Source organism: Oncorhynchus mykiss, chromosome 12 (genome assembly GCF_013265735.2).
Source record: "Oncorhynchus mykiss isolate Arlee chromosome 12, USDA_OmykA_1.1, whole genome shotgun sequence".
In the NCBI taxonomy this organism is placed as follows: Eukaryota; Metazoa; Chordata; class Actinopteri; order Salmoniformes; family Salmonidae; genus Oncorhynchus; species Oncorhynchus mykiss.
In genome coordinates this window covers 17,402,344-17,427,056 of record NC_048576.1, presented here as the reverse complement: position 1 = coordinate 17,427,056, position 24,713 = coordinate 17,402,344, and the positions used below count along the sequence as shown (strand labels likewise).

Below are 24,713 nucleotides of genomic sequence, written 5' to 3'. Positions count from 1 at the left end.
TCAGCCAGCCAACCAGACAGCCAGTCAGCCAGCCAACCAGACAGCCAGTCAACCAGCCAGCCAACCAGTCAGCCAGCCAACCAGACAGCCAGTCAGCCAGCCAACCAGACAGCCAGTCAGCCAGCCAGCCAACCAGTCAGCCAGCCAGCCAACTAGACAGCCAACCAGACAGCCAGCCAGCCATACACAATGACATGAGAACACACAGCACATGGAGAATACAGTACAACCATAGAGCTGTGCTGACATTCACACACAGTCAGGTCTGCAAGGTGTCACGTTCCTTCACCATAACACGGAGACTTGATTCTCACTGTATTCCAGTCAGAAACAGTGAGTGGGTGGTGTGGCTCAAGGGCAGACACTGTTACATTGTCACATTGCTCTGACTGAGAACAACAGCATGGCTCCTGAATAAAAGAAGGGGAAAGAGTAGAAGTATACAATGGAACAATCACACACACACCACTAGGTACCTCTCTGTCCTTGAGTTTCATGGCGAGGACCAGCTGATGTCTGTGATTGGTTAAAGCCTCCCTGTAGTTGCCCTTGGAGAAGTAGGCGGACCCTAGGTTCCCGTGAGCCCGGCACTCGCCTGATTGGTCACCTGGGAAGACATGATGAGGTGGGTGTGGTCATAAGGCTTTTTAAGATGGTGTGAATCGTAGTGGAGGTGGTTCAGTGAACTAAACTCACATGATGAGTAGTAATCTTGCTTGAGACCTGATGACTCGTGTTAGCTACCAAAGAAAATGCCTTGTCTTCCACTCAGTGTGTTATCGCAGTCTTAAATCACACGTACAGCGGCATCTCTCTCTCTCTCCACCAATACCTAGTGTATGTATCTGTATGCGTCCAATAGTGCGTGTGTGTGTGCGGGCTGGTGTGTGTGTGTGTGTGAGGGCTGGTGTGTGTGTGTGTGAGGGCTGGTGTGTGTGTGTGTGTGTGAGGACTGGTGTGTGTGTGTGAGGGCTGGTGTGTGTGTGTGTGAGGGCTGGTGTGTGTGTGTGTGTGAGGGCTGGTGTATGTGTACCTAGAGTCTTGGCGACCTCCAGGTCTTGCTGCATGTATCCTGTGCTCTTCTCTGCGTTGCCTAGAGACCAGTAGGCTGAGCTGAGAGCAGAGAACACTGAACCTCGGAGCTTCAGAAAGAGGGAAGAAACTCAATGATCATCACACACACACACACACACACACACACACACACACACACACACACACACACACACACACACACACACACACACACACACACACACACACACACACACACACACACAGCCTTGCCTTCAGAGAGCATGTGCCGATCTTTAGCCCTGCCTCCAGAACCACAACCGAGGCTCCATGGTAACCAGCGGTCAGCAGCTCCTGACCAATCACACACACCACCACAAACGGACTCTTGTCCAGCTTCATCCTCTGCAGCTGCTGGTAGGTGGGTTCTAGAGAGTCTATGGGACACACACACAGAATGTCAACAACAACACTTTGACTGAAAGTTGAATAAGCTTATAATGACCAAATACAACCACTGTAATAGTTATAGTGTGAGTGTGTGTGTGTGTGTGTGTGACACCCCAGATCAACTATGGAGGGAACTAATCATATGGAGGAAAGACACAGTGGAGGAGCTAATGAACAGCCTCAAGGTATATATTTTATTTCTTACATTACTCTCTCGCTATTCTCTCTTCCTCATTATCTTCCAATACTCTCTCGCTATTCTCTCTTCCTCATTATCCTCCAATACTCTCTCGCTATTCTCTCTTCCTCATTATCTTCCATTACTCTCTCGCTATTCTCTCTTCCTCATTATCTTCCATTACTCTCTCGCTATTCTCTCTTCCTCATTATCTTCCATTACTCTCTCGCTATTCTCTCTACCTCATTATCTTCCATCACTCTCTCGCTATTCTCTCTTCCTCATTATCTTCCAATACTCTCTCGCTATTCTCTCTTCCTCATTATCTTCCATCACTCTCTCGCTATTCTCTCTTCCTCATTATCTTCCAATACTCTCTCGCTATTCTCTCTTCCTCATTATCTTCCATCACTATCTCGCTATTCTCTCTTCCTCATTATCTTCCATTACTCTCTCGCTATTCTCTCTTCCTCATTATCTTCCATTACTCTCTCGCTATTCTCTCTTCCTCATTATCTTCCATCACTCTCTCACTATTCTCTCTTCCTCATTATCTTCCATTACTCTCTCGCTATTCTCTCTTCCTCATTATCTTCCATTACTCTCTCGCTATTCTCTCTTCCTCATTATCTTCCATCACTCTCTCGCTATTCTCTCATCCTCATTATCTTCCATTACTCTCTCGCTATTCTCTCATCCTCATTATCTTCCATTACTCTCTCGCTATTCTCTCTTCCTCATTATCTTCCATCACTCTCTCGCTATTCTCTCTTCCTCATTATCTTCCATTGCTCTCTCGCTATTCTCTCTTCCTCATTATCTTCCGTCTCTCTTTCTCCTGCCTTTCTTCTTTTACTGACTCCTCTTTTGTGAGAACAAAAACGATAATTCTCACACCCTCATCTACCTCCATCTCTCTTTTCTTTCTGCCATCGCTCTGTCTCCTCTCCCTGGGGCTTTGACACGCCCACATCTTATCCCCGGGGTTGTGGGTATATAAAGAAATGATGGATTGTGGGTAAAATAAGGGATGATGTCAAATTAGGGAATGATGACTCAGACTGATGGAACCTTCTCCAACTTATTTGGTTTATCTAGGAAAGGTTCTAGGTTCTAGGAAAGGTTCCTAAACAGCCACGCTTTGCGTTTCTGTATTTTCATTGAGACAAGTGAAGCCGTCTGATTCAGCGTGGATGATGTCACAAGATGCAGCTTCAGCTTAAGTAGTACAGATACTGCGTTATGACCCTGAGCACAAGTAAAACACACAGCCCACCTCGTAGTGGGGACTTCATGGCAGCCTCGACCATGCCCACCAATAGTTGGAGACTCTTGGGGTCCTGCGCCAGACCAGAGGCAAATGCTGCCAGGGCGTCGGCATGGCGACCAAGGTACTGCAGGGCCACGCCCTGACGGAAGTACGCCTGATAGAGGGAGAAGGAGAGGGGGAGAGAGGGAGAAGGAGAGGGGGAGAGAGAGGAAGAAGGAAAGGGGGAGAGAGGGAGGAGAGGGAGGAGAGAGAGAAGGAGAGGGGGAAGGAGAGGGGGGAGAGAGAGGGAGAGGGGGAGCGAGAAGGAGAGGGAGAAGGAGAGGGGGAAGGAGATGGGGGAGAGAAAGGGAGAAGGAGAGGGAGAAGGAGAGAAGAGAAGGAGAGGGGGAAGAGAGAGGGGGAGAGAGAGGGAGAAGGAGAGGGGGGAGAGAGGGAGAAGGAGAGAGAAGGAGAGAGAAGGAGAGGGAGAAGGAGAGAGAGGGGGAAGAGAGAGGGGGAGAGAGAGGGAGAAGGAGAGGGGGGAGAGAGGGAGAAGGAGAGAGAGAAGGAGAGAGAAGGAGAGGGATAAGGAGAGAGAGAAGGAGAGGGAGAAGGAGAGGGGGGAGGAGAGGGGGAGAGAGGGAGAAGGAGAGGGAGAAGGAAAGAAGAGAAGGAGAGGGAAAGGGGGAGAGAAGGAGAGGGAGAAGGAGAGGGGAGAGAGAGGGAGAAGGAGAGGGAGAAGAAGAGGGGGAGAGAGAGGGAGGGAGAAGGAGAGTTGGGCGAGAGGGAGAAGGAGATGGAGAAGGAGAGAAGAGAAGGAGAGGGAGAAGGAGAGGGGGAGAGAGGGAGAAGGAGAGGGAGACGGAGAGAAGAGAAGGAGAGGGAGAAGGAGAGGGGGGAGAGAGGGAGAAGGAGAGAAGAGAATGAGAGGGAGAGAGAGAAGGAGAGGGAGAAGGAGAGGGGGAGAGAGGGAGAAGGAGAGGGAGAGAAGAAAAGGAGAGGGAGAAGGAGAGAGAGAAGGAGAGGGAGAAGGAGAGGGGGGAGAGAGAGGGAGAAGGAGAGGGGGAAGGAGAGGGGGAGAGAGAGGGAGAAGGAGAGAGAGTGAGAAGGAGAGGGGGGAGAGAGGGAGAAGGAGAGGGAGAAGGAGAGGGGGGGAAGGAGAGAGAGAAGGAGAGAGAGAAGAAAAGAGAGAAGGAGAGGGAGAAGGAGAGAGAGAAGGAGAGAGAGGAGAGGGAGAAGGAGAGAGAGAAGGAGAGGGGGAAGGAGAGGGGGAGAGAGGGAGAAGGAGAGGGAGAAGGAGAGAAGATAAGGAGAGGGAAAGGGGGGAGAGAAGGAGAGGGAGAAGGAGAGGGGGGAGAGAGGGAGAAGGAGAGGGAGAAGGAGAGGGGGGAGAGAGAGGGAGAAGGAGAGGGAGAAGGAGAGGGGGAGAGAGAGGGAGGGAGAAGGAGAGGGGGGCGAGAGGGAGAAGGAGAAGGAGAGAAGAGAAGGAGAGGGAGAAGGAGAGGGGGAGAGAGGGAGAAGGAGAGGGAGAAGGATAGAAGAGAAGGAGAGGGAGAAGGAGAGGGGGGAGAGAGGGAGAAGGAGAGAAAATAATGAGAGGGAGAAGGAGAGAGAGAAGGAGAGGGAGAAGGAGAGGGGGAGAGAGGGAGAAGGAGAGGGAGAGAAGAGAAGGAGAGGGAGAAGGAGAGAGAGAGGGAGAGGGAGAAGGAGAGGGGGGAGAGAGAGGGAGAGGGAGGGGGAGAAGGAGAGGGGGAGAGAGAGGGAGAAGGAGAGGGAGAGAGGGAGAGAGAGGGAGAAGGAGAGGGGGAGAGAGGGAGAAGGAGAGGGGGGGAAGGAGAGAGAGAAGGAGAGAGAGAAGAAAAGAGAGAAGGAGAGGGAGAAGGAGAAAGAGAAGGAGAGAGAGAAGGAGAGGGGGGAGAGAGAGGGAAATATATATACTGGACCATGAGCTATTGATCCTCTCATTTTGCTCTCTCATCAATTTTTGGTCAAATAGATTGTACACGTATTAAACCATTTTTGTCTGCATAAAAAGAAAGGAATTAAATAATTAAACAATGGTTATTTAAATGAACACGTTTATAATAACTCTAATAATACTGTTGAGAGAAAGAGGAAAACAATTATAGCAACATCAGCAATTAGCACTACAGGAATACTTCTACTGACTGTGTGTGTGTGTGTGTGAGTGAGTGTGTGTGTGTGTGCATATGCGCAGTCTATACTCAAAGCCCCCCCCCACCATCTCATCTCCCCCCATCTCTTCTCTCCCCCCATCTCCCCATCTCTTCTCTCCCCATCTCTTCACCCCCATCTCTTCTCCCCCATCTCTTCTCTCCCCCCATCTCCCCATCTCTTCTCTCCCCATCTCTTCTCCCCCATCTCTTCTCCCCCCATCTCTTCTCTCCCCCATCTCTTCTCTCCCCCCATCTCCCCATCTCTTCTCCCCCATCTCTTCTCCCCCCATCTCCCCATCTCTTCTCTCCCCCATCTCTTCTCCCCCCATCTCTTCTCCCCCATCTCTTCTCCCCCCATCTCTTCTCCCCCATCTCTTCTCTCCCCCCATCTCCCCATCTCTTCTCTCCCCCATCTCTTCTCCCCCCCATCTCTTCTCCCCCATCTCTTCTCCCCCCATCTCTTCTCTCCCCCATCTCTTCTCTCCCCCCATCTCCCCATCTCTTCTCTCCCCATCTCTTCACCCCCATCTCTTCTCCCCCATCTCTTCTCCCCCCATCTCTTCTCTCCCCCATCTCTTCTCTCCCCCCCATCTCCCCCATCTCTTCTCCCCATCTCTTCTCTCCCCCATCTCTTCTCCCCCCCATCTCTTCTCCCCCCATCTCTTCTCTCCCCCATCTCTTCTCCCCCATCTCTTCTCCACCCCGTATCTCTTCCCCCCCTCCATATCTCTTCTCCCCCCATCTCTTCTCTCCCCCCATCTCTTCTCCCCCCCATCTCTTCTCCCCCCATATCTCTTCTCTCCCCATAACTCTTCTCCCCCCATCTTTTCTCTCACCGTACCCCCCCCATCTCTTCCCCCCCCCCCCCATTTATTCTCCCCCCCTTCGATCTGTCAGAACCCCATGAACCCTTACTACCTTATGTGATATATCTATATTCCCTTTACCTGCTGACGGGACCTACCATTCAGGTAGGAGTTACACTTACCAGGGTCCATCCGATCCATACCATACATGGAGCAAGGTATGTGTGTGTGTGTGTGTCTGTGTGTGTGTGTGTGTGTGTGTGTGTGTGTGTGTGTGTGTGTGTGTGTGTGTGTGTGTGTGTAGAGCAGAGGATGCACGTTGGATGAACAGATGCTTCAATTACCGCTCCTTACTCCCATTAATCAAGAACAGATGGCAACGCAACAGAGAAAGAGAGGGGGAGAGAGAGAAAGAGAGAGAGGGGGAGAGACATGGGTGAGATATGAGTGGAGAGACAAGGAAAGAGGGAGAGAGAGAAAGAGAGAGAGGGGGAGAGACATAGGTGAGAGATGAGTGGAGATACAAGGAAAGAGGGAGAGAGAAAAGAGAGAGAGGGGGAGAGACATAGGTGAGAGATGAGTGGAGAGACAAGGAGAGGGAGAGAGAGAAAGAGAGAGAGGGGGAGAGACATAGGTGAGAGATGAGTGGAGAGACAAGGAAAGAGGGAGAGAGAGAAAGAGAGAGAGGGGGAGAGACATAGGTGAGAGATGAGTGGAGAGACAAGGAAAGAGGGAGAGAGAGAAAGAGAGAGAGGGGGAGAGACATAGGTGAGAGATGAGTGGAGAGACAAGGAAAGAGGGAGAGAGAGAAGGAGAGAGAGGGGTGGGGTAGAGGGGAAAGAGGGAGGGAGAGAAGGAGAGAGAGGGGTGGGATAGAGGGGAAAGAGGGAGGGAGAGAAGGAGAGAGAGGGGTGGGATAGAGGGGAAAGAGGGAGGGAGAGAAGGAGAGAGAGGGGTGGGATAGAGGGGAAAGAGGGAGGGAGAGAAGGAGAGAGAGCGGTGGGATAGAGGGAAAGAGGGAGGGAGAGAAGGAGAGAGAGCGGTGGGATAGAGGGAAAGAGAGAGGGAGAGAAGGAGAGAGAGGGGTGGGATAGAGGGAGGGAGAGAAGGAGAGAGAGGGGTGGGATAGAGGGAAAGAGGGAGGGAGAGAAGGAGAGAGAGGGGTGGGATAGAGGGAAAGAGGGAGGGAGAGAAGGAGAGAGAGCGGTGGGATAGAGGGGAAAGAGGGAGGGAGAGAAGGAGAGAGAGGGGTGGGATAGAGAGGGAGAGAAGGAGAGAGAGGGGTGGGATAGAGGGAAAGAGGGAGGGAGAGAAGGAGAGAGAGCGGTGGGATAGAGGGAAAGAGGGAGGGAGAGAAGGAGAGAGAGCGGTGGGATAGAGGGAGGGAGAGAAGGAGAGAGTGGGGTGGGATAGAGGGTAAAGAGGGGAAAGAGGGAGGGAGAGAAGGAGAGAGAGGGGTGGGATAGAGGGAAAGAGGGAGGGAGAGAAGGAGAGAGAGGGGTGGGATAGAGGGAAAGAGGGAGGGAGAGAAGGAGAGAGAGGGGTGGGATAGAGGGAAAGAGGGAGGGAGAGAAGGAGAGAGAGCGGTGGGATAGAGGGAAAGAGGGAGGGAGAGAAGGAGAGAGAGGGGTGGGATAGAGGGGAAGAGGGAGGGAGAGAAGGAGCGAGAGGGGTGGGATAGAGGGAGGGAGAGAAGGAGAGAGAGGGGTGGGATAGAGGGAAAGAGGGAGGGAGAGAAGGAGAGAGAGGGGTGGGATAGAGGGGAAAGAGGGAGGGAGAGAAGGAGAGAGAGGGGTGGGATAGAGGGAAAGAGGGAGGGAGAGAAGGAGAGAGAGCGGTGGGATAGAGGGAAAGAGAGAGGGAGAGAAGGAGAGAGAGGGGTGGGATAGAGGGGAAGAGGGAGGGAGAGAAGGCGAGAGAGGGGTGGGATAGAGGGAGGGAGAGAAGGAGAGAGAGGGGTGGGATAGAGGGAAAGAGGGAGGGAGAGAAGGAGAGAGAGGGGTGGGATAGAGGGAAAGAGGGAGGGAGAGAAGGAGAGAGAGCGGTGGGATCGAGGGGAAAGAGGGAGGGAGAGAAGGAGAGAGAGGGGTGGGATAGAGAGGGAGAGAAGGAGAGAGAGGGGTGGGATAGAGGGAAAGAGGGAGGGAGAGAAGGAGAGAGAGCGGTGGGATAGAGGGGAAAGAGGGAGGGAGAGAAGGAGAGAGAGCGGTGGGATAGAGGGAGGGAGAGAAGGAGAGAGTGGGGTGGGATAGAGGGTAAAGAGGGGAAAGAGGGAGGGAGAGAAGGAGAGAGAGGGGTGGGATAGAGGGAAAGAGGGAGGGAGAGAAGGAGAGAGAGGGGTGGGATAGAGGGAAAGAGGGAGGGAGAGAAGGAGAGAGAGGGGTGGGATAGAGGGAAAGAGGGAGGGAGAGAAGGAGAGAGAGCGGTGGGATAGAGGGAAAGAGGGAGGGAGAGAAGGAGAGAGAGGGGTGGGATAGAGGGGAAGAGGGAGGGAGAGAAGGAGCGAGAGGGGTGGGATAGAGGGAGGGAGAGAAGGAGAGAGAGGGGTGGGATAGAGGGAAAGAGGGAGGGAGAGAAGGAGAGAGAGGGGTGGGATAGAGGGAAAGAGGGAGGGAGAGAAGGAGAGAGAGCGGTGGGATAGAGGGAAAGAGGGAGGGAGAGAAGGAGAGAGAGGGGTGGGATAGAGGGGAAGAGGGAGGGAGAGAAGGAGCGAGAGGGGTGGGATAGAGGGAGGGAGAGAAGGAGAGAGAGGGGTGGGATAGAGGGAAAGAGGGAGGGAGAGAAGGAGAGAGAGGGGTGGGATAGAGGGGAAAGAGGGAGGGAGAGAAGGAGAGAGAGGGGTGGGATAGAGGGAAAGAGGGAGGGAGAGAAGGAGAGAGAGCGGTGGGATAGAGGGAAAGAGAGAGGGAGAGAAGGAGAGAGAGGGGTGGGATAGAGGGGAAGAGGGAGGGAGAGAAGGAGAGAGAGGGGTGGGATAGAGGGAGGGAGAGAAGGAGAGAGAGGGGTGGGATAGAGGGAAAGAGGGAGGGAGAGAAGGAGAGAGAGGGGTGGGATAGAGGGAAAGAGGGAGGGAGAGAAGGAGAGAGAGCGGTGGGATCGAGGGGAAAGAGGGAGGGAGAGAAGGAGAGAGAGGGGTGGGATAGAGGGAAAGAGGGAGGGAGAGAAGGAGAGAGAGCGGTGGGATAGAGGGAAAGAGGGAGGGAGAGAAGGAGAGAGAGCGGTGGGATAGAGGGAGGGAGAGAAGGAGAGAGTGGGGTGGGATAGAGGGTAAAGAGGGGAAAGAGGGAGGGAGAGAAGGAGAGAGAGGGGTGGGATAGAGGGAAAGAGGGAGGGAGAGAAGGAGAGAGAGGGGTGGGATAGAGGGAAAGAGGGAGGGAGAGAAGGAGAGAGAGGGGTGGGATAGAGGGAAAGAGGGAGGGAGAGAAGGAGAGAGAGCGGTGGGATAGAGGGAAAGAGGGAGGGAGAGAAGGAGAGAGAGGGGTGGGATAGAGGGGAAGAGGGAGGGAGAGAAGGAGCGAGAGGGGTGGGATAGAGGGAGGGAGAGAAGGAGAGAGAGGGGTGGGATAGAGGGAAAGAGGGAGGGAGAGAAGGAGAGAGAGGGGTGGGATAGAGGGGAAAGAGGGAGGGAGAGAAGGAGAAAGAGGGGTGGGATAGAGAGGGAGAGAAGGAGAGAGAGGGGTGGGATAGAGGGAAAGAGGGAGGGAGAGAAGGAGAGAGAGCGGTGGGATAGAGGGGAAATAGGGAGGGAGAGAAGGAGAGAGAGCGGTGGGATAGAGGGAGGGAGAGAAGGAGAGAGTGGGGTGGGATAGAGGGGAAAGAGGGGAAAGAGGGAGGGAGAGAAGGAGAGAGAGGGGTGGGATAGAGGGAAAGAGGGAGGGAGAGAAGGGGAGAGAGGGGTGGGATAGAGGGAAAGAGGGAGGGAGAGAAGGAGAAATAGCGGTGGGATAGAGGGAAAGAGGGAGGGAGAGAAGGAGAGAGAGCGGTGGGATAGAGGGAAAGAGGGAGGGAGAGAAGGAGAGAGAGGGGTGGGATAGAGGGAAAAGAGGGAGGGAGAGGGAAAGAGGGAGAGAGAGAAGGAGAGAGAGGGGTGGGATAGAGGGAAAGAGGGAGGGAGAGAAGGTGAGAGAGCGGTGGGATAGAGGGAAAGAGGGAGGGAGAGAAGGAGAGAGAGCGGTGGGATACAGGGAAAGAGGGAGGGAGAGAAGGAGAGAGGGGGTGGGATAGAGGGAAAGAGGGAGGGAGAGAAGGAGAGGGGTGGGATAGAGGGAAAGAGGGAGGGAGAGAAGGAGAGAGAGCGGTGGGATAGAGGGAAAGATGGAGGGAGAGAAGGAGAGAGAGCAGTGGGATAGAGGGAGGGAGAGAAGGAGAGAAGGAGAGAGAGCGGTGGGATAGAGGGAAAGCGGGAGGGAGAGAAGGAGAAAGAGGGGTGGGATAGAGGGAAAGAGGGAGGGAGAGAAGGAGAGAGAGGGGTGGGATAGAGGGAAAGAGGGAGGGAGAGAAGGAGAGAGAGCGGTGGGATAGAGGGAAAGAAGGAGGGAGAAAAGGAGAGAGAGCGGTGGGATAGAGGGAAAGAGGGAGGGAGAAAAGGAGAGAGAGCGGTGGGATAGAGGGAAAGAGGGAGGGAGAGAAGGAGAGAGAGCGGTGGGATAGAGGGAAAGAGGGAGGGAGAGAAGGAGAGAGAGGGGTGGGATAGAGGGGAAGAGGGAGGGAGAGAAGGAGCGAGAGGGGTGGGATAGAGGGAGGGAGAGAAGGAGAGAGAGGGGTGGGATAGAGGGAAAGAGGGAGGGAGAGAAGGAGAGAGAGGGGTGGGATAGAGGGAAAGAGGGAGGGAGAGAAGGAGAGAGAGCGGTGGGATAGAGGGGAAAGAGGGAGGGAGAGAAGGAGAGCGAGGGGTGGGATAGAGAGGGAGAGAAGGAGAGAGAGGGGTGGGATAGAGGGAAAGAGGGAGGGAGAGAAGGAGAGAGAGCGGTGGGATAGAGGGGAAAGAGGGAGGGAGAGAAGGAGAGAGAGGGGTGGGATAGAGGGAGGGAGAGAAGGAGAGAGTGGGGTGGGATAGAGGGGAAAGAGGGGAAAGAGGGAGGGAGAGAAGGAGAGAGAGGGGTGGGATAGAGGGAAAGAGGGAGGGAGAGAAGGAGAGAGAGGGGTGGGATAGAGGGAAAGAGGGAGGGAGAGAAGGAGAGAGAGCGGTGGGATAGAGCGAAAGAGGGAGGGAGAGAAGGAGAGAGAGCGGTGGGATAGAGGGAAAGAGGGAGGGAGAGAAGGAGAGAGAGGGGTGGGATAGAGGGAAAAGAGGGAGGGAGAGGGAAAGAGGGAGAGAGAGAAGGAGAGAGAGGGGTGGGATAGAGGGAAAGAGGGAGGGAGAGAAGGTGAGAGAGCGGTGGGATAGAGGGAAAGAGGGAGGGAGAGAAGGAGAGAGAGCGGTGGGATACAGGGAAAGAGGGAGGGAGAGAAGGAGAGAGAGGGGTGGGATAGAGGGAAAGAGGGAGGGAGAGAAGGAGAGGGGTGGGATAGAGGGAAAGTGGGAGGGAGAGAAGGAGAGAGAGAGGTGGGATAGAGGGAAAGAGGGAGGGAGAGAAGGAGAGAGAGCAGTGGGATAGAGGGAGGGAGAGAAGGAGAGAAGGAGAGAGAGCGGTGGGATAGAGGGAAAGCGGGAGGGAGAGAAGGAGAGAGAGGGGTGGGATAGAGGGAAAGAGGGAGGGAGAGAAGGAGAGAGAGGGGTGGGATAGAGGGAAAGAGGGAGGGAGAGAAGGAGAGAGAGCGGTGGGATAGAGGGAAAGAGGGAGGGAGAAAATGAGAGAGAGCGGTGGGATAGAGGGAAAGAGGGAGGGAGAGAAGGAGAGAGAGGGGTGGGATAGAGGGAGGGAGAGAAGGAGAGAGAGGGGTGGGATAGAGGGAGGGAGAGAAGGAGAGAGAGCGGTGGGATAGAGGGAAAGGGGGAGGGAGAGAAGGAGAGAGAGCGGTGGGATAGAGGGAGGGAGAGAAGGAGAGAGAGGGTTGGGATAGAGGGAAAGAGGGAGGGAGAGAAGGAGAGAGAGCGGTGGGATAGAGGGAGGGAGAGAAGGAGAGAGAGGGGTGGGATAGAGGGAGGGAGAGAAGGAGAGAGAGGGGTGGGATAGAGGGAGGGAGAGAAGGAGAGAGAGCGGTGGGATAGAGGGAAAGGTGGAGGGAGAGAAGGAGAGAGAGCGGTGGGATAGAGGGAGGGAGAGAAGGAGAGAGAGGGGTGGGATAGAGGGAACGAGGGAGGGAGAGATAAAGGACAAGCAGAGCAGACAAGACAGGTTCATGTTTTAGAAGCAGGGACTGTGTGTCAACTGAGAGACTCAATACTGGTTCATGATGCATAGCTTAATATCTAGCACAACTCAACTCCTCAACTCTATTGGTGTGCTTCACCACACCAATACACCATCCCCATCATCTACCTTAAGTGCAGTAAAACCAAACAAAACCTGTTACTCACAGTCTGAGAATACTGTGTCTGCATGAGAGAGATATAACAACAAGAAGCTTTGGAATACTGGTTCATACATTTAAATGAGACTAAGCCTCTATTTGCCCTGAGTCTTACTGAACTGTGCAGTGTCTCTCTCCCTGGTGCCCTAAGGACCAGCTGCTCCTCTCACTAAGTGGAGAATTTAACGCTAATTAAGAAGTAAATTACAGTAGTACTGAGGGGGGGAGAGAGTGGGAACAGAGAGAGAGAGAGAGAGAGAGACCTTAAGTGCAGTAAAACCAAGAATGCCTAGAATGCTATTTGGCCCTAAACAGAGAGTACACAGCGGCAGAATACCTGACCACTGTGACTGACCCAAAATTAAGGAAAGCTTTGACAAAGTACAGACTCAGTGAGCATAGCCTTGCTATTGAGAAAGGCCGCCGTAGGCAGACATGGCTCTCAAGAGAAGACAGGCTATGTGCTCACTGCCCACAAAATGAGGTGGAAACTGAGCTGCACTTCCTAACCTCCTGCCCAATGTATGACCATATTAGAGAGACATATTTCCCTCAGATTACACAGATCCACAAAGAATTTGAAAACAAATCCAAATCTACTGGGTGAAATTCCACAGTGTGCCATCACAGCAGCAAGATTTGTGACCTGTTGCCACGAGAAAAGGGCAACCAGTGAAGAACACACACCATTGTAAATACAACCCATATTTATGCTTATTTATTTTATCTTGTGTCCTTTAACCATTTGTAGATTGTTAAAACACTGTATATATATATAATATGACATTTGTAATGTCTTTACTGTTTTGAAACCTCTGTATGTGTAATGTTTACTGTTAATTTTTGTTGTTTTTCACTTTGTATGTTGTCTACCTCACTTGCTTTGGCAATGTTAACACATGTTTCCCATGCCAATAAAGCCCTTGAATTGAATTGAATTGAGAGAGAGAGAGAGAGAGAGAGAAAGAGAGGGGAGACAGAGGAGAGAGTGGGGACAGAGAGAGAGAGAGAGAGACAGAGAGAGAGATAGAGAGAGGAGAGACAGAGGAGAGAGTGGGGACAGAGAGAGAGAGAGAAAGAGAGAGAGGAGGAGAGACAGAGAGAGGAGAGACAGAGGAGAGAGTGGGGACAGACAGAGAGAGAGAGAGAGAGAGAGGAGGAGAGACAGAGAGAGGAGAGACAGAGGAGAGAGTGGGGACAGAGAGAGAGAGAGAGAGAGAGAGAGAGAGAGAGAGGAGAGAGTGAGAACAGAGAGAAAGAGAGAGAGACAGGAGAGAGAGTGGGAACAGAGAGAGAGAGAGAGAGAGAGAGAGAGAGAGAGAGGAGAGACAGAGGAGAGAGTGGGAACAGAGAGAGAGAGAGAGAGGAGAGACAGAGGAGAGAGTGGGAACAGAGAGAGAGAGAGAGAGGAGGAGAGACAGAGAGAGCAGTGATCTATGATGAGATGAGGAGAGGAGGGGAGGTTGGGGGAAGGTAGGAATTTATTGATCAGTATTTAAACCTCTCTTCCCCTCTTCTCTCTCTTGGGGAATGGGGTCATTAGCTGATTTGACATAAGGGAGAATGAAGCAGAGGGGTAGCCTAAATGAAAAAGCAACAACTAATTGTACATTCAAAATACAGAACTTTCAACTTTGACCCCTCTTCTCAATCCCAGGTGCCCTTGCTGTGACTCTCTAGCTCTGACCTCTCTCACTGTTACAATCTGCTAGCAGCCCCGCTAAACAGTCAGGCTGCCAGAGGCAAGAGAAAAATAAGGGAATTCCTTTGGGTCACATGGGGAATAAATTAGTGTGTGTGTCAAAGAAGTGCTATCGACGCCCGCTAGTGAAGTAAAGTAGGACGCCAGTGTGTGTGTGTATGTGTGTGTGTGTGTGTGTGTGTGTGTGTGTGTGTGCGTGCGTGTGCGTGTGTGTGTGTGTATGTGCGTGTGTGTGTATGTGCGTGCGTGCGTGTACGTGCGTGCGTGTGTGTGTGTGTGTATGTGCGTGCGTGCGTGTGTGTGTGCGTGCGTGCGTGCGTGTGTGTATGTGCATGCGTGCGTGTGTGCATGTGCGTGCGTGCGTGCGTGTGTGTGCGCGTGCGTGCGTGCGCGCGCGCGCGCGTGTGTGTGTGTTTGTGTGTGTGTGCGTGCGAGATTGACTGGGCCTTTTGAAGCTTTTCTGTTTGTTGTGAGTCAATAGGTGATGACCAGACCACAGAGAAGGATAAATAATACAGTATTTCAGAATGTGACCTACCGTTTGTACTGAATGATCAGACTGGGAAGAAGTGACATTCACAATCTCCCCCTATCTGCAAGCATGACCAATGGCATAACACCTTATTGATATGTCAATTCCACCCACCAATAGCAATACATCAACTTTGAATACATACTTCTGCAGTGTGAAGTGGACACATTACCAACCCTGTTACACACCTATCAATGCATGCACACTCACTCTACCAACCAGCACCATTCAGTAATGTACAGCTAACTGTCAATATATCCCAACTAGTCTATAGAGGTAGACCCAGCTACTGTTTACATCCTACTATGACAGTGAGTGAGGGAGACATTGAACAAAAGACCTGTTATATCAGCCGACGTCGGCCTTTCAATTATACCACGTTCTCTCTCCTCTCTCTCAGCTCTCCCTCGTTCTCTCTCCTCTCTCTCAGCTCTACCTCGTTTTCTCTCCTCTCTCTCAGCTCTACCTCGTTCTCTCTCCTCTCTCTCAGCTCTACCTCGTTCTCTCTCCTCTCTCTCAGCTCTACCTCGTTCTCTCTCCTCTCTCTCAGCTCTACCTCGTTCTCTCCTCTCTCTCAGCTCTACCTCGTTCTCTCCTCTCTCTCAGCTCTACCTCGTTCTCTCTCCTCTCACTCAGCTCTACCTCGTTCTCTCTCCTCTCTCTCAGCTCTCCCTCGTTCTCTCCTCTCTCTCAGCTCTACCTATTTCTCTCCTCTCTCTCAGCTCTACCTCTTTCTCTCTCCTCTCTCTCAGCTCTCCCTCGTTCTCTCCTCTCTCTTAGCTCTACCTCTTTCTCTCCTCTCTCTCAGCTCTACCTCTTTCTCTCTCCTCTCTCTCAGCTCTACCTCTTTCTCTCTCCTCTCTCTCAGCTCTACCTCGTTCTCTCTCCTCTCTCTCAGCTCTACCTTGTTCTCTCTCCTCTCTCTCAGCTCTCCCTCGTTCTCTCTCCTCTCTCTCAGCTCTCCCTCGTTCTCTCTCCTCTCTCTCAGCTCTACCTCTTTCTCTCTCCTCTCTCTCAGCTCTCCCTCGTTCTCTCTCCTCTCTCTCAGCTCTACCTCTTTCTCTCTCAGCTCTACCTCTTTCTCTCTCCTCTCTCTCAGCTCTACCTCTTTCTCTCTCCTCTCTCTCAGCTCTACCTCTTTCTCTCTCCTCTCTCCCAGCTCTACCTCGTTCTCTCTCCTCTCTCTCAGCTCTACCTCGTTCTCTCTCCTCTCTCTCAGCTCTACCTCGTTCTCTCTCCTCTCTCTCAGCTCTACCTCGTTCTCTCTCCTCTCACTCAGCTCTCCCTCGTTCTCTCTCCTCTCTCTCAGCTCTAACCTCTTTCTCTCTCCTCTCTCTCAGCTCTACCTCGTTCTCTCTCCTCTCTCTCAGCTCTACCTCTTTCTCTCTCCTCTCTCTCAGCTCTCCCTCGTTCTCGCTCCTCTCTCTCAGCTCTACCTCGTTCTCTCTCCTCTCACTCAGCTCTCCCTCGTTCTCTCTCCTCTCTCTCAGCTCTACCTCTTTCTCTCTCCTCTCTCTCAGCTCTACCTCTTTCTCTCTCCTCTCTCTCAGCTCTACCTCTTTCTCTCTCCTCTCTCTCAGCTCTACCTCTTTCTCTCTCCTCTCTCTCAGCTCTACCTCTTTCTCTCTCCTCTCTCTCAGCTCTACCTCGTTCTCTCTCCTCTCTCTCAGCTCTACCTCATTCTCTCTCCTCTCTCTCAGCTCTACCTCGTTCTCTCTCCTCTCTCTCAGCTCTACCTCGTTCTCTCTCCTCTCTCTCAGCTCTACCTTGTTCTCTCTCCTCTCTCTCAGCTCTACCTTGTTCTCTCTCCTCTCTCTCAGCTCTACCTCGTTCTCTCTCTTTTCATCAGGGTTTCTTCCAGCTGTCTCCTTCCCTGTGTTCTCATATTGTGCATGTCAGCACAGCTCCAGGTTTAATTTAGTTGTTGTGTGTGTGTATGTGTGTGTGTGTGTGTGTGTGTGTGTGTGTGTGTGTGTGTGTGTGTGTGTGTGTGTGTGTCTGTGTGTGTGTGTGTGTGTGTGTGTGTGTGTGTGTGTGTGTGTGTGTGTGTGTGTGTGTGAGCCAGCCAATATGTGATCATGTCACGCTCATTGTCTGCCAATTACTGTTCAATTTACCACCACAAGATCCTGCAATGAGATTGTGAGAAGCCCAAACACAGACTTATCCCTCACTCTCATTCCTCTCTCTTTCTCTCTCTCAACGCATCTCTCTCTCTCTCTCCCCTCTCTGTTCCTTTCTATCTCTCAACCATCATTCTCTCACACTCTTCCCTCTCTCACTCTGTTCCTTTCTTTCTCTTTCTCCACCCATCTCTTTCTCTCCTGAGAGGTCCCATATTGCTCTTGGTCTTTTCAGTCATTGTGACATTTGTTCTCCCACTGCCTGCCATAAGACTATGTAATGAACACCACTGGCTGTTGCAAACACACAAACACACAACAAGACACACAAACACACAACAAGACACACAAACACACAAACACACAACAAGACATACAAACACACAACAAGACACACAAACACACAACAAGACACACAAACACACAAACACACAACAAGACACACAAACACACAACAAGACACACAAACACACAACAAGACACACAAACACACAAACACACAACAAGACACACAAACACACAACAAGACACACAAACACACAACAAGACACACAAACACACAACAAGACACACAAACACTCCTTCAAACTCCTAGTGTATGGCACAAGCATATTTCTCTGAATTATTTAACATTACAAATGACTTTGTCACGTCACACCTGGCGGGGTCTGACCACGTGCTGGGAGCTAACAGAGTCCCATATTTTGTGCGTGTATGTATGTATATATATATATATACATATGTGCCTATACTGCAACCCATCGTCAAATCTCACACACACAGGGTAGAGTGCAGTATTGTCCCAGAAGCACCTCCAAGGTTTGGCACAGGTACAATGGACATGCTAAAAATAACCTCACCCCCCCCCCCCCCCCCCCCCCCTCCTCTCTCCGTTATCCTCATCACTGCATCGGCACTCTCAAGAGATTGAGAATGTTCTTCTTAGAGAGCAGTCCTTAATAGTCTGGAAGAGAGGATGAGAGGAGGAGAGGAAGAGAGGATGAGAGGAGGAGAAGAAGAGAGGATGAGAGGAGGAGAAGAAGAGAGGAAGAGAGGAGGAGAGGAGGAGAAGAAGAGAGGAAGAGAGGATGAGAGGAGGAGAAGAAGAGAGGAAGAGAGGATGAGAGGAGGAGAAGAAGAGAGGAAGAGAGGATGAGAGGAGGAGAAGAAGAGAGGAAGAGAGGATGAGAGGAGAAGAAGAGAGGAAGAGAGGATGAGAGGAGGAGAAGAAGAGAGGATGAGAGGAGGAGAAGAAGAGAGGAAGAAAGGAGATGTCTGGAGCCTCCAGTTCACACAGGTGCCTCTAATCACCTACAGATTTGACTAATGGAGTACACACACACACACACACACACACACACACACACACACAAGGGGTTCATCAGGGTTGCGAGCCAACACACTAACGAGCACCAGAGATCACTGTCAGCCTCGGAGATCAGAGCTCATTTAAATAAAACATCTAAACAGGAACAAGATCTCTCCATCTTCGCACCCACACAGCCACCACATACTTTCATGGCTGGGGTGAGAATGGTACATCTACGCTCGGTTGACATGAAAGAAAAACTATTTGATTTCTGCTCCTCTTCAGAGAAAAGAGAAAGGTAGAAAGGAGAATAGAGACGGCAGGAGAGAAAAAGAGAGATGACAATATCACCTCATGGATTGACTACGTTACATAACAGAGTTCTCAGTGACTGACTGACAGTATCTCCTTTGAGGATCTACATGGCTGATTGGCTTGAACTGAAACAGCGGAGAAAGAGACACACACTTTGGGTTTAATACATTGACTGCTATACTGTCCACACACAGAGTTATGTCCTGTAGAAGTTTAGCAACACACACTGGCTCTATCTGCAACATTGGCATGAGATCTGGACTATTGTATAACTGTTGTAGCTAAAGCATTACTCTGTCATAGGTTAGTGCCCCAGTGCAGTGGTTATTGTTTTGATCCCATTACCTACGGGGACTTATACAGCATGCTGGGGAGCTGGGGGGGAGAGTAGGTGAGGGAGGGGTGGAGTATGCTTTTAAGAGGCTTAGCTGTATTGTAAGTAAACATATTATATCAGGGAACATTGTTAGTCACAACCCCAATGAGTGGGGAACAAGAAAAGGGAGAGAGAGAGAGACAGAAGGAGAGAGACACAGAGGGAGAGAGAGAGAGAGACAGAGAGAGAGACAGAGGGAGAGAGAGAGAGAGAGAGAGACAGAGGGAGAGAGAGAGAGAGAGAGAGAGAGAGAGAGAGAGAGAGGGAGAAAGAGAGAGACACAGAGGGAGAGAGACACAGAGGGAGAGAGAGAGCGAGAGAGAGAGAGAGAGAGAGAGAGAGAGAGAGAGACAGAGGGAGAGAGAGAGAGAGAGAGAGAGAGAGAGAGAGAGAGAGAGAGGGAGAAAGAGAGAGACACAGAGGGAGAGAGACACAGAGGGAGAGAGAGAGCGAGAGAGAGAGAGAGAGAGACAGACAGACAGACAGACAGACAGACAGACAGACAGACAGACAGACAGACAGACAGACAGAGAGCGATGGAGAGAGAGAGACGGAGGGAGAGAGAAAGAGAGAGAGAGACAGAGAGACAGAGGGAGAGAGACACAGAGGGAGAGAGAGAGAAAGAGAGGGAGAGAGACACAGGGAGAGAGAGAGAGAGAGAGAGAGAGACAGAGACAGAAGGGAGGGAGGGAAGAAAGATATTAGAATTATTTCGATTCCACTCCTCTCACTCCAGCCACAACAACGGACGCTGTCAATCAAATACTACTGAAACTATTTATGAGCAGTCTTTCTTCTCTCACACACACTTGGATGAGACACACACACACTTGGATGAGACACACACACACAATCAGGAAGTCTCACCGAGACTGTCAACAGTCAACGCACAAGATTAATATCTAATGCACCACTGAATGCACACACACACACACACACACACACACACACACACACACTGCTTCTGAAGCCAGGGTAAACATAAAATGTTTTCATAACAACCCAAGTTCTGGAGAGATACAAGCTGTGCAGGATTTTGTTTACAGCACTAACACAACTGATTCAACTAATCATCAATCAACACTTGGTCAACACTGCTCTAGTCCTAGGTCCAGGTGTGTGGGTGTTTTAGTCATAGTAAGAATATTAATAAACTGTACACACAGGACACACAGGACACACAGATAGGGCATAAACAGTCATTACTCAGTCATTACTCATTTACTAATGAGGACAATTCAGGAGTTATTTATACATCATCACATCACATACCTGGTCATTTACACAGTACTATACCTCCAGAGAGATAGATAGATAGGCATTAAATACAACACCTGGTCATTTACACAGTACTATACCTCCAGAGAGATAGATAGGCATTAAATACAATAGAGACCATTTCAATTATGAACTCTTCTCCTCTCCTCATTTTGATATATACCAGGGTAAATAATTGTTTACTGAAGATTATACACTGATCTCTCTCCCCCTCTCTCTCTCTTCTCTCATATGTCTGTGTGTGCCTCCTATTATCACTTGGTGTGAGAGAAAGAGATTGTGTGTGTGATTCAAGGCTAGTAGCCTTTATGTGAATCGCCAGTGTTCGACTTGGGCAGGAGCTCACCGGAGCTGAGTAGCAGCACTTCACATTTTCTACTGCTTGAGCTCCTGTTCCTCTTCAAGAATATTACCTCAAAAGTATTGTGCAACTAAATGTAAACAGTACCGGCACCTATTTCAGTCCAAGTCAAGCACAGCGAATCGCCATGTATGGACTGCGCTGGACTGGACACTCAACTTCTAGCAGAACACAAAGACAATACATGACACAACCCCCATGCCATGATCCAATGTTTAATTGTGCATTGCAAGTCAACGTGTAGCCTATATGAGCATCCAGAAAGAAGCCCTAAGTCCCTTACCTTCTTCCGGGGCTGCCATTTCATCATATTTGTAAACCAGAAAAGTCCAGCATCAAAGTGTTAATCAGGTTGTGGATGGGAACTGGAAGTCAGTCATCATACTGCCCTCCGAGCCTCAGGGCTCAGTGCTGCCGCCTAAACCCTCTCCGTCCAGCAGAAGACTGGGCTCACACCGGGGGAGTGACAGCCACCTGGGGGTTTCCGTTAAAGCAGGCGTTAGTTAAAACGTTCATCGAGGTCAGTCTACGGGTGAGAGAGAGAAAACGTATTCTTCGGCAGAAACAGCCTATAGTTCACCTTGTACACGGGACACGGGACAATCGGTGGGTAGTCTGGGTGGTTGCTGAGTGGATGGATGTAGCACGTAGGTGCGACCACAACCCTGTAATAATGCCATAGGCTACGTCTCGCAGTCAAGATTCACCTCTCCCTGGCTGCAAAACTTGCAACGCAGAATTCCAACAGAAGGAAGTAAATCCACAAAATTACTCCAGACAACAGCGTGAGGTAGCCTATACAAAGAAAAACACAGAGAGAGAAAGAAGAGAGCCCGTCACTGCATGAGTAAAAAAATTAACTTTTTTTTTAAATCCATGGAATGTCATTCCGAATATGGGTAGCTGGAATAAGAGGGCTCAATAGCCTAACCAAGAGATCTAGATACTTGAATCGTGTACGGGAATGAATTTCCCCAGCGCGCGCTCTCCACTCTTCAACACCACTATGTGTGTGTGAGATTGAGTGAGAGAGCCAGATCGCATTCCACAGGGTCATAGAGCCGTCCTAATTCGGCTATCTATCAATGCGCAGGTTCCATTTTCAACCTTTTTTCTTCCTCGTTTTCTCTTCCATACAATGTATGACATGAGCCAGTTCCCGAGTTTTAGTCTCTGCACTGCTTTCTAAAACGGTCTCGTCTCCATCCCTGCCTTAACATGATGACCAAACCAAATAAGAGATTGCAGACATTTTCCATACACACAAAAAGCATATTTCTCTCAAATTGTGTGCACACATTTATTTACCTCCCTGTGAGTAATCATTCTCCTTTGCCAAGATAATCCATCCACCTGACAGGTATGGCATATCAAGAAGCTCATTAAACAACACAGGTGTACATTGTGCTGGGACAATAAAAGCAGGACCTCCACATCTGGCTTCTTCACCTGCGGGATCGTCTGAGACCAGCCACTCAGACCGTGGATGAAACTTCTGCACAAACTGTTAGAAACAGTCTCCGATAATCTGCGTGCTTGTCGTTCTCACCAGGGTCTTGAACAGACTCTAGTTCGGCGTTGTAACCGACTTCAGTGGGCACCTTTGATGGCCACTGGCACGCTGGAGAAGTGTGCTCTTCATGGATGAATCCTGGTTTTAACTGTACCGGGCAGATGGCAGACAGTGTGTATAGCTTTGTGTAGGTGAGTGGTTTGCTGACTTCGACATTGTGAACAGAGTGCCCCATGGTGGCAGTGGGGTTATGGTATAGGCAGGTATAAGCTACGGACAACGAACACAATTGCATTTTAACAATGGAAATTTGAATGTACAGAGATACCGTGACGAGATCCTGAGGCCCTTTGTCGTGCCATTCATTCACCGCCATCACCTCATGTTTCAGCATGATAATGCACAGCCCCATGTTGCAAGGATCTGTACACAATTCCTGGAAACTGAAAATGTCCCAGTTCTTCCATGGCCTGCATAGTTATCAGACATGTCACCCATTGAGCATGTTTGGGATGCTCTGGATTGCATGTACGACAACGTTTTCCAGTTCCCGCCAATATCCAGCAACTTCGCAGAGCCATTGAAGGGGAGTGGGACAGCATTCCACAGGCCACAATCAACAGCCTGATCAACTCTATGCAAAGGAGATGTGTCACGCTGCATGAACAAATGGTGGTCACACCAAATACTGACTGGTTTTCTGATCCATGCCCCTACTTCTTTTTTAAAGTGTGAAATGTGAATTCTATAGATTAGGGCCTACTGAATTTATTTCAATTGACTTCCTTATTCCTTATATAAATTGATTTCCTTATATGAACAGTAACTCAGTAAAATCTTTGAAATTGTTCTGTGTTGCTTTTATATTTTTGTTCAGTGTATATCAATTTGGGGACAGGTCGAAACCCATACTGCCACCATCTGGACTGGAGTGTGGACCTCGGGCATCTTTCAATCACCCATGTGGGTATATGCTCATAAAAACCAATGAGTAGATGGGACCCTGGGTCTCGATCCCGCCCTGTGCAACTGGGTCCTGGACTTCCTGACGGGCCGCCCCCAGGTGGTGAGGGTAGGTAACAACATCTCCACCCCGCTGATCCTCAACACTGGGGCCCCACAAGGGTGCGTTCTCAGCCCTCTCCTGTACTCCCTGTTCACCCATGACTGCGTGGCCATGCACGCTTCCAACTCAATCATCAAGTTTGCAGACGACATTACAGTGGTAGGCTTGATTACCAACAACGACGAGATGGCCTACAGGGAGGAGGTGAGGGCCCTCGGAGTGTGGTGTCAGGAAAATAACCTCACACGCAATGTCAACAATACAAAGGAGATGATCATGGACTTCAGGAAACAGCAAAGGGAGCAGTCCCCTATCCACATCGACGGAACAGTAGTGGAGAAGGTGGGAAGTTTTAAGTTCCTCTGCGTACACATCACGGACCAACTGAAATGGTCCACCCACACAGACAGCGTGGTGAAGAAGGTGCAGCAGCAGGTGCATCAAAGCTGGGACCGAGAGACTGAAAAACAGCTCTATCTCAAGGCCATCAGACTGTTAAACAGCCATCACTAACATTGAGGGGCTGCTGCCAACATACTGACTCAACTCTAGCCACTTTAATAATGGAAAATTGATGTAATAAATGTATCACTAGCCACTTTAAACAATTCCACTTTATATAATGTTTACATACCCTACATTACTCATCTCATATGTATATACTGTACTCTATACCATCTACTGAATCTTGACTATGCCGTTCGGCCATCACTCATTCATATATTTTTATGTACATATTCTTATTAATTCCTTCACACTTGTGTGTATAAGTTAGTTGTGAAATTGTTAGGTTAGATAACTTGTTAGATATTACTGCATGGTCGGAACTAGAAGCGCGAGTATTTCGCTACACTCGCATTAACATCTGCTAACCATATGTATGTGACAAATCAAATTTGATTTGATTTTGCACTGCTCGCACACGCAGCGCGGGGCGGTCTGATCAGTTAGGTGAAGAAGACGTTGCTGTCTGCCACCTGCACACATATTTTTGTGAAAGACAATTTTGTTTGGTGGTCAACCGTGTCAATTTACACAAGACAAGTTGTTCAAAAAAAAAATTATTTTGCTATTCTTAGGTTTATTTATTTTAAAAAGCCCTCACACCGGTGCAGGAACTGTCCCAGACTTTGCCAAAGTTTGCTCGCATTGTATCTAGCTCGATAGCTAATGGGGACAAGTTAGCTAGCTATTTCATGTTAGAAAATGTTTTTGCTGACATGCAAACAACACCAACAAGCTATTTAGCTAGCTGGTCAAAAGTTGAGGGCAAAGTTGGGGCAGTGTTGCCTTTAACAGTTACATTTGAGTCAGGTTTCATTTTCATCCTCTCTCAAAGACAATCTGACGCTCCGTACACATTGTGACGTATTTCATTATGCCACACGTCATCTTCATGGAGTCTTGCCCCACTACTGAACAGACAAGTGTAGTCAAAGACAGTACAGTATGGTACAGTAGGTTTAGAAACTCTGTGGTGTAGTGTTTGTAACGCAAGATTGAGAAGAGCTTGTGTCTCGACAGAGATGGCATTTATTTTGGAAGATTGCGAAATACAACCTTTTCATTTAAGGCAGGATAAATATTTGTTTCAGGTGATAGTAAAATATGTTTAGTTACTTTTTCCTCAACTTGTTTCTCTAACTTTATAGCAAGTCAAGCTAGCTTGCACTTCAGAGCAGCTAATGTTAGCTAGCTAAAAGCTAGGCTAGGTTGAAGATACCACTGTAGCTAGCGACCTCCACCTAATTATCATACAAAACAAACGTTATTACCATCACAATACATTGAAACGGGAGGCAACAGTCATA

The 24,713-nt window shown here is 50.1% G+C and overlaps 1 protein-coding gene across 5 annotated transcripts in view; it reads right to left on the bottom strand.

The window, feature by feature from the left end:
- LOC110537090 (tetratricopeptide repeat protein 28) overlaps positions 1-24,713 on the bottom strand; it is a 108,444-nt gene that overhangs the window by 40,790 nt on the left and 42,941 nt on the right. For 4 of the 5 annotated variants that reach the window (XM_036937076.1, XM_036937079.1, XM_036937077.1 and 1 more), the window contains exons 3-6: positions 2,919-3,066; positions 1,288-1,451; positions 1,034-1,142; positions 477-607 (exon numbers count right to left, since the gene is read on the bottom strand). In XM_036937076.1, coding sequence (XP_036792971.1) covers positions 477-607; positions 1,034-1,142; positions 1,288-1,451; positions 2,919-3,066 — 552 coding nt within the window. Of the gene's footprint in view, positions 1-476; positions 608-1,033; positions 1,143-1,287; positions 1,452-2,918; positions 3,067-20,606; positions 20,798-20,903; positions 21,319-24,713 lie in introns of those variants that run through there. The other variant, XM_036937080.1, reaches the window with a different exon arrangement.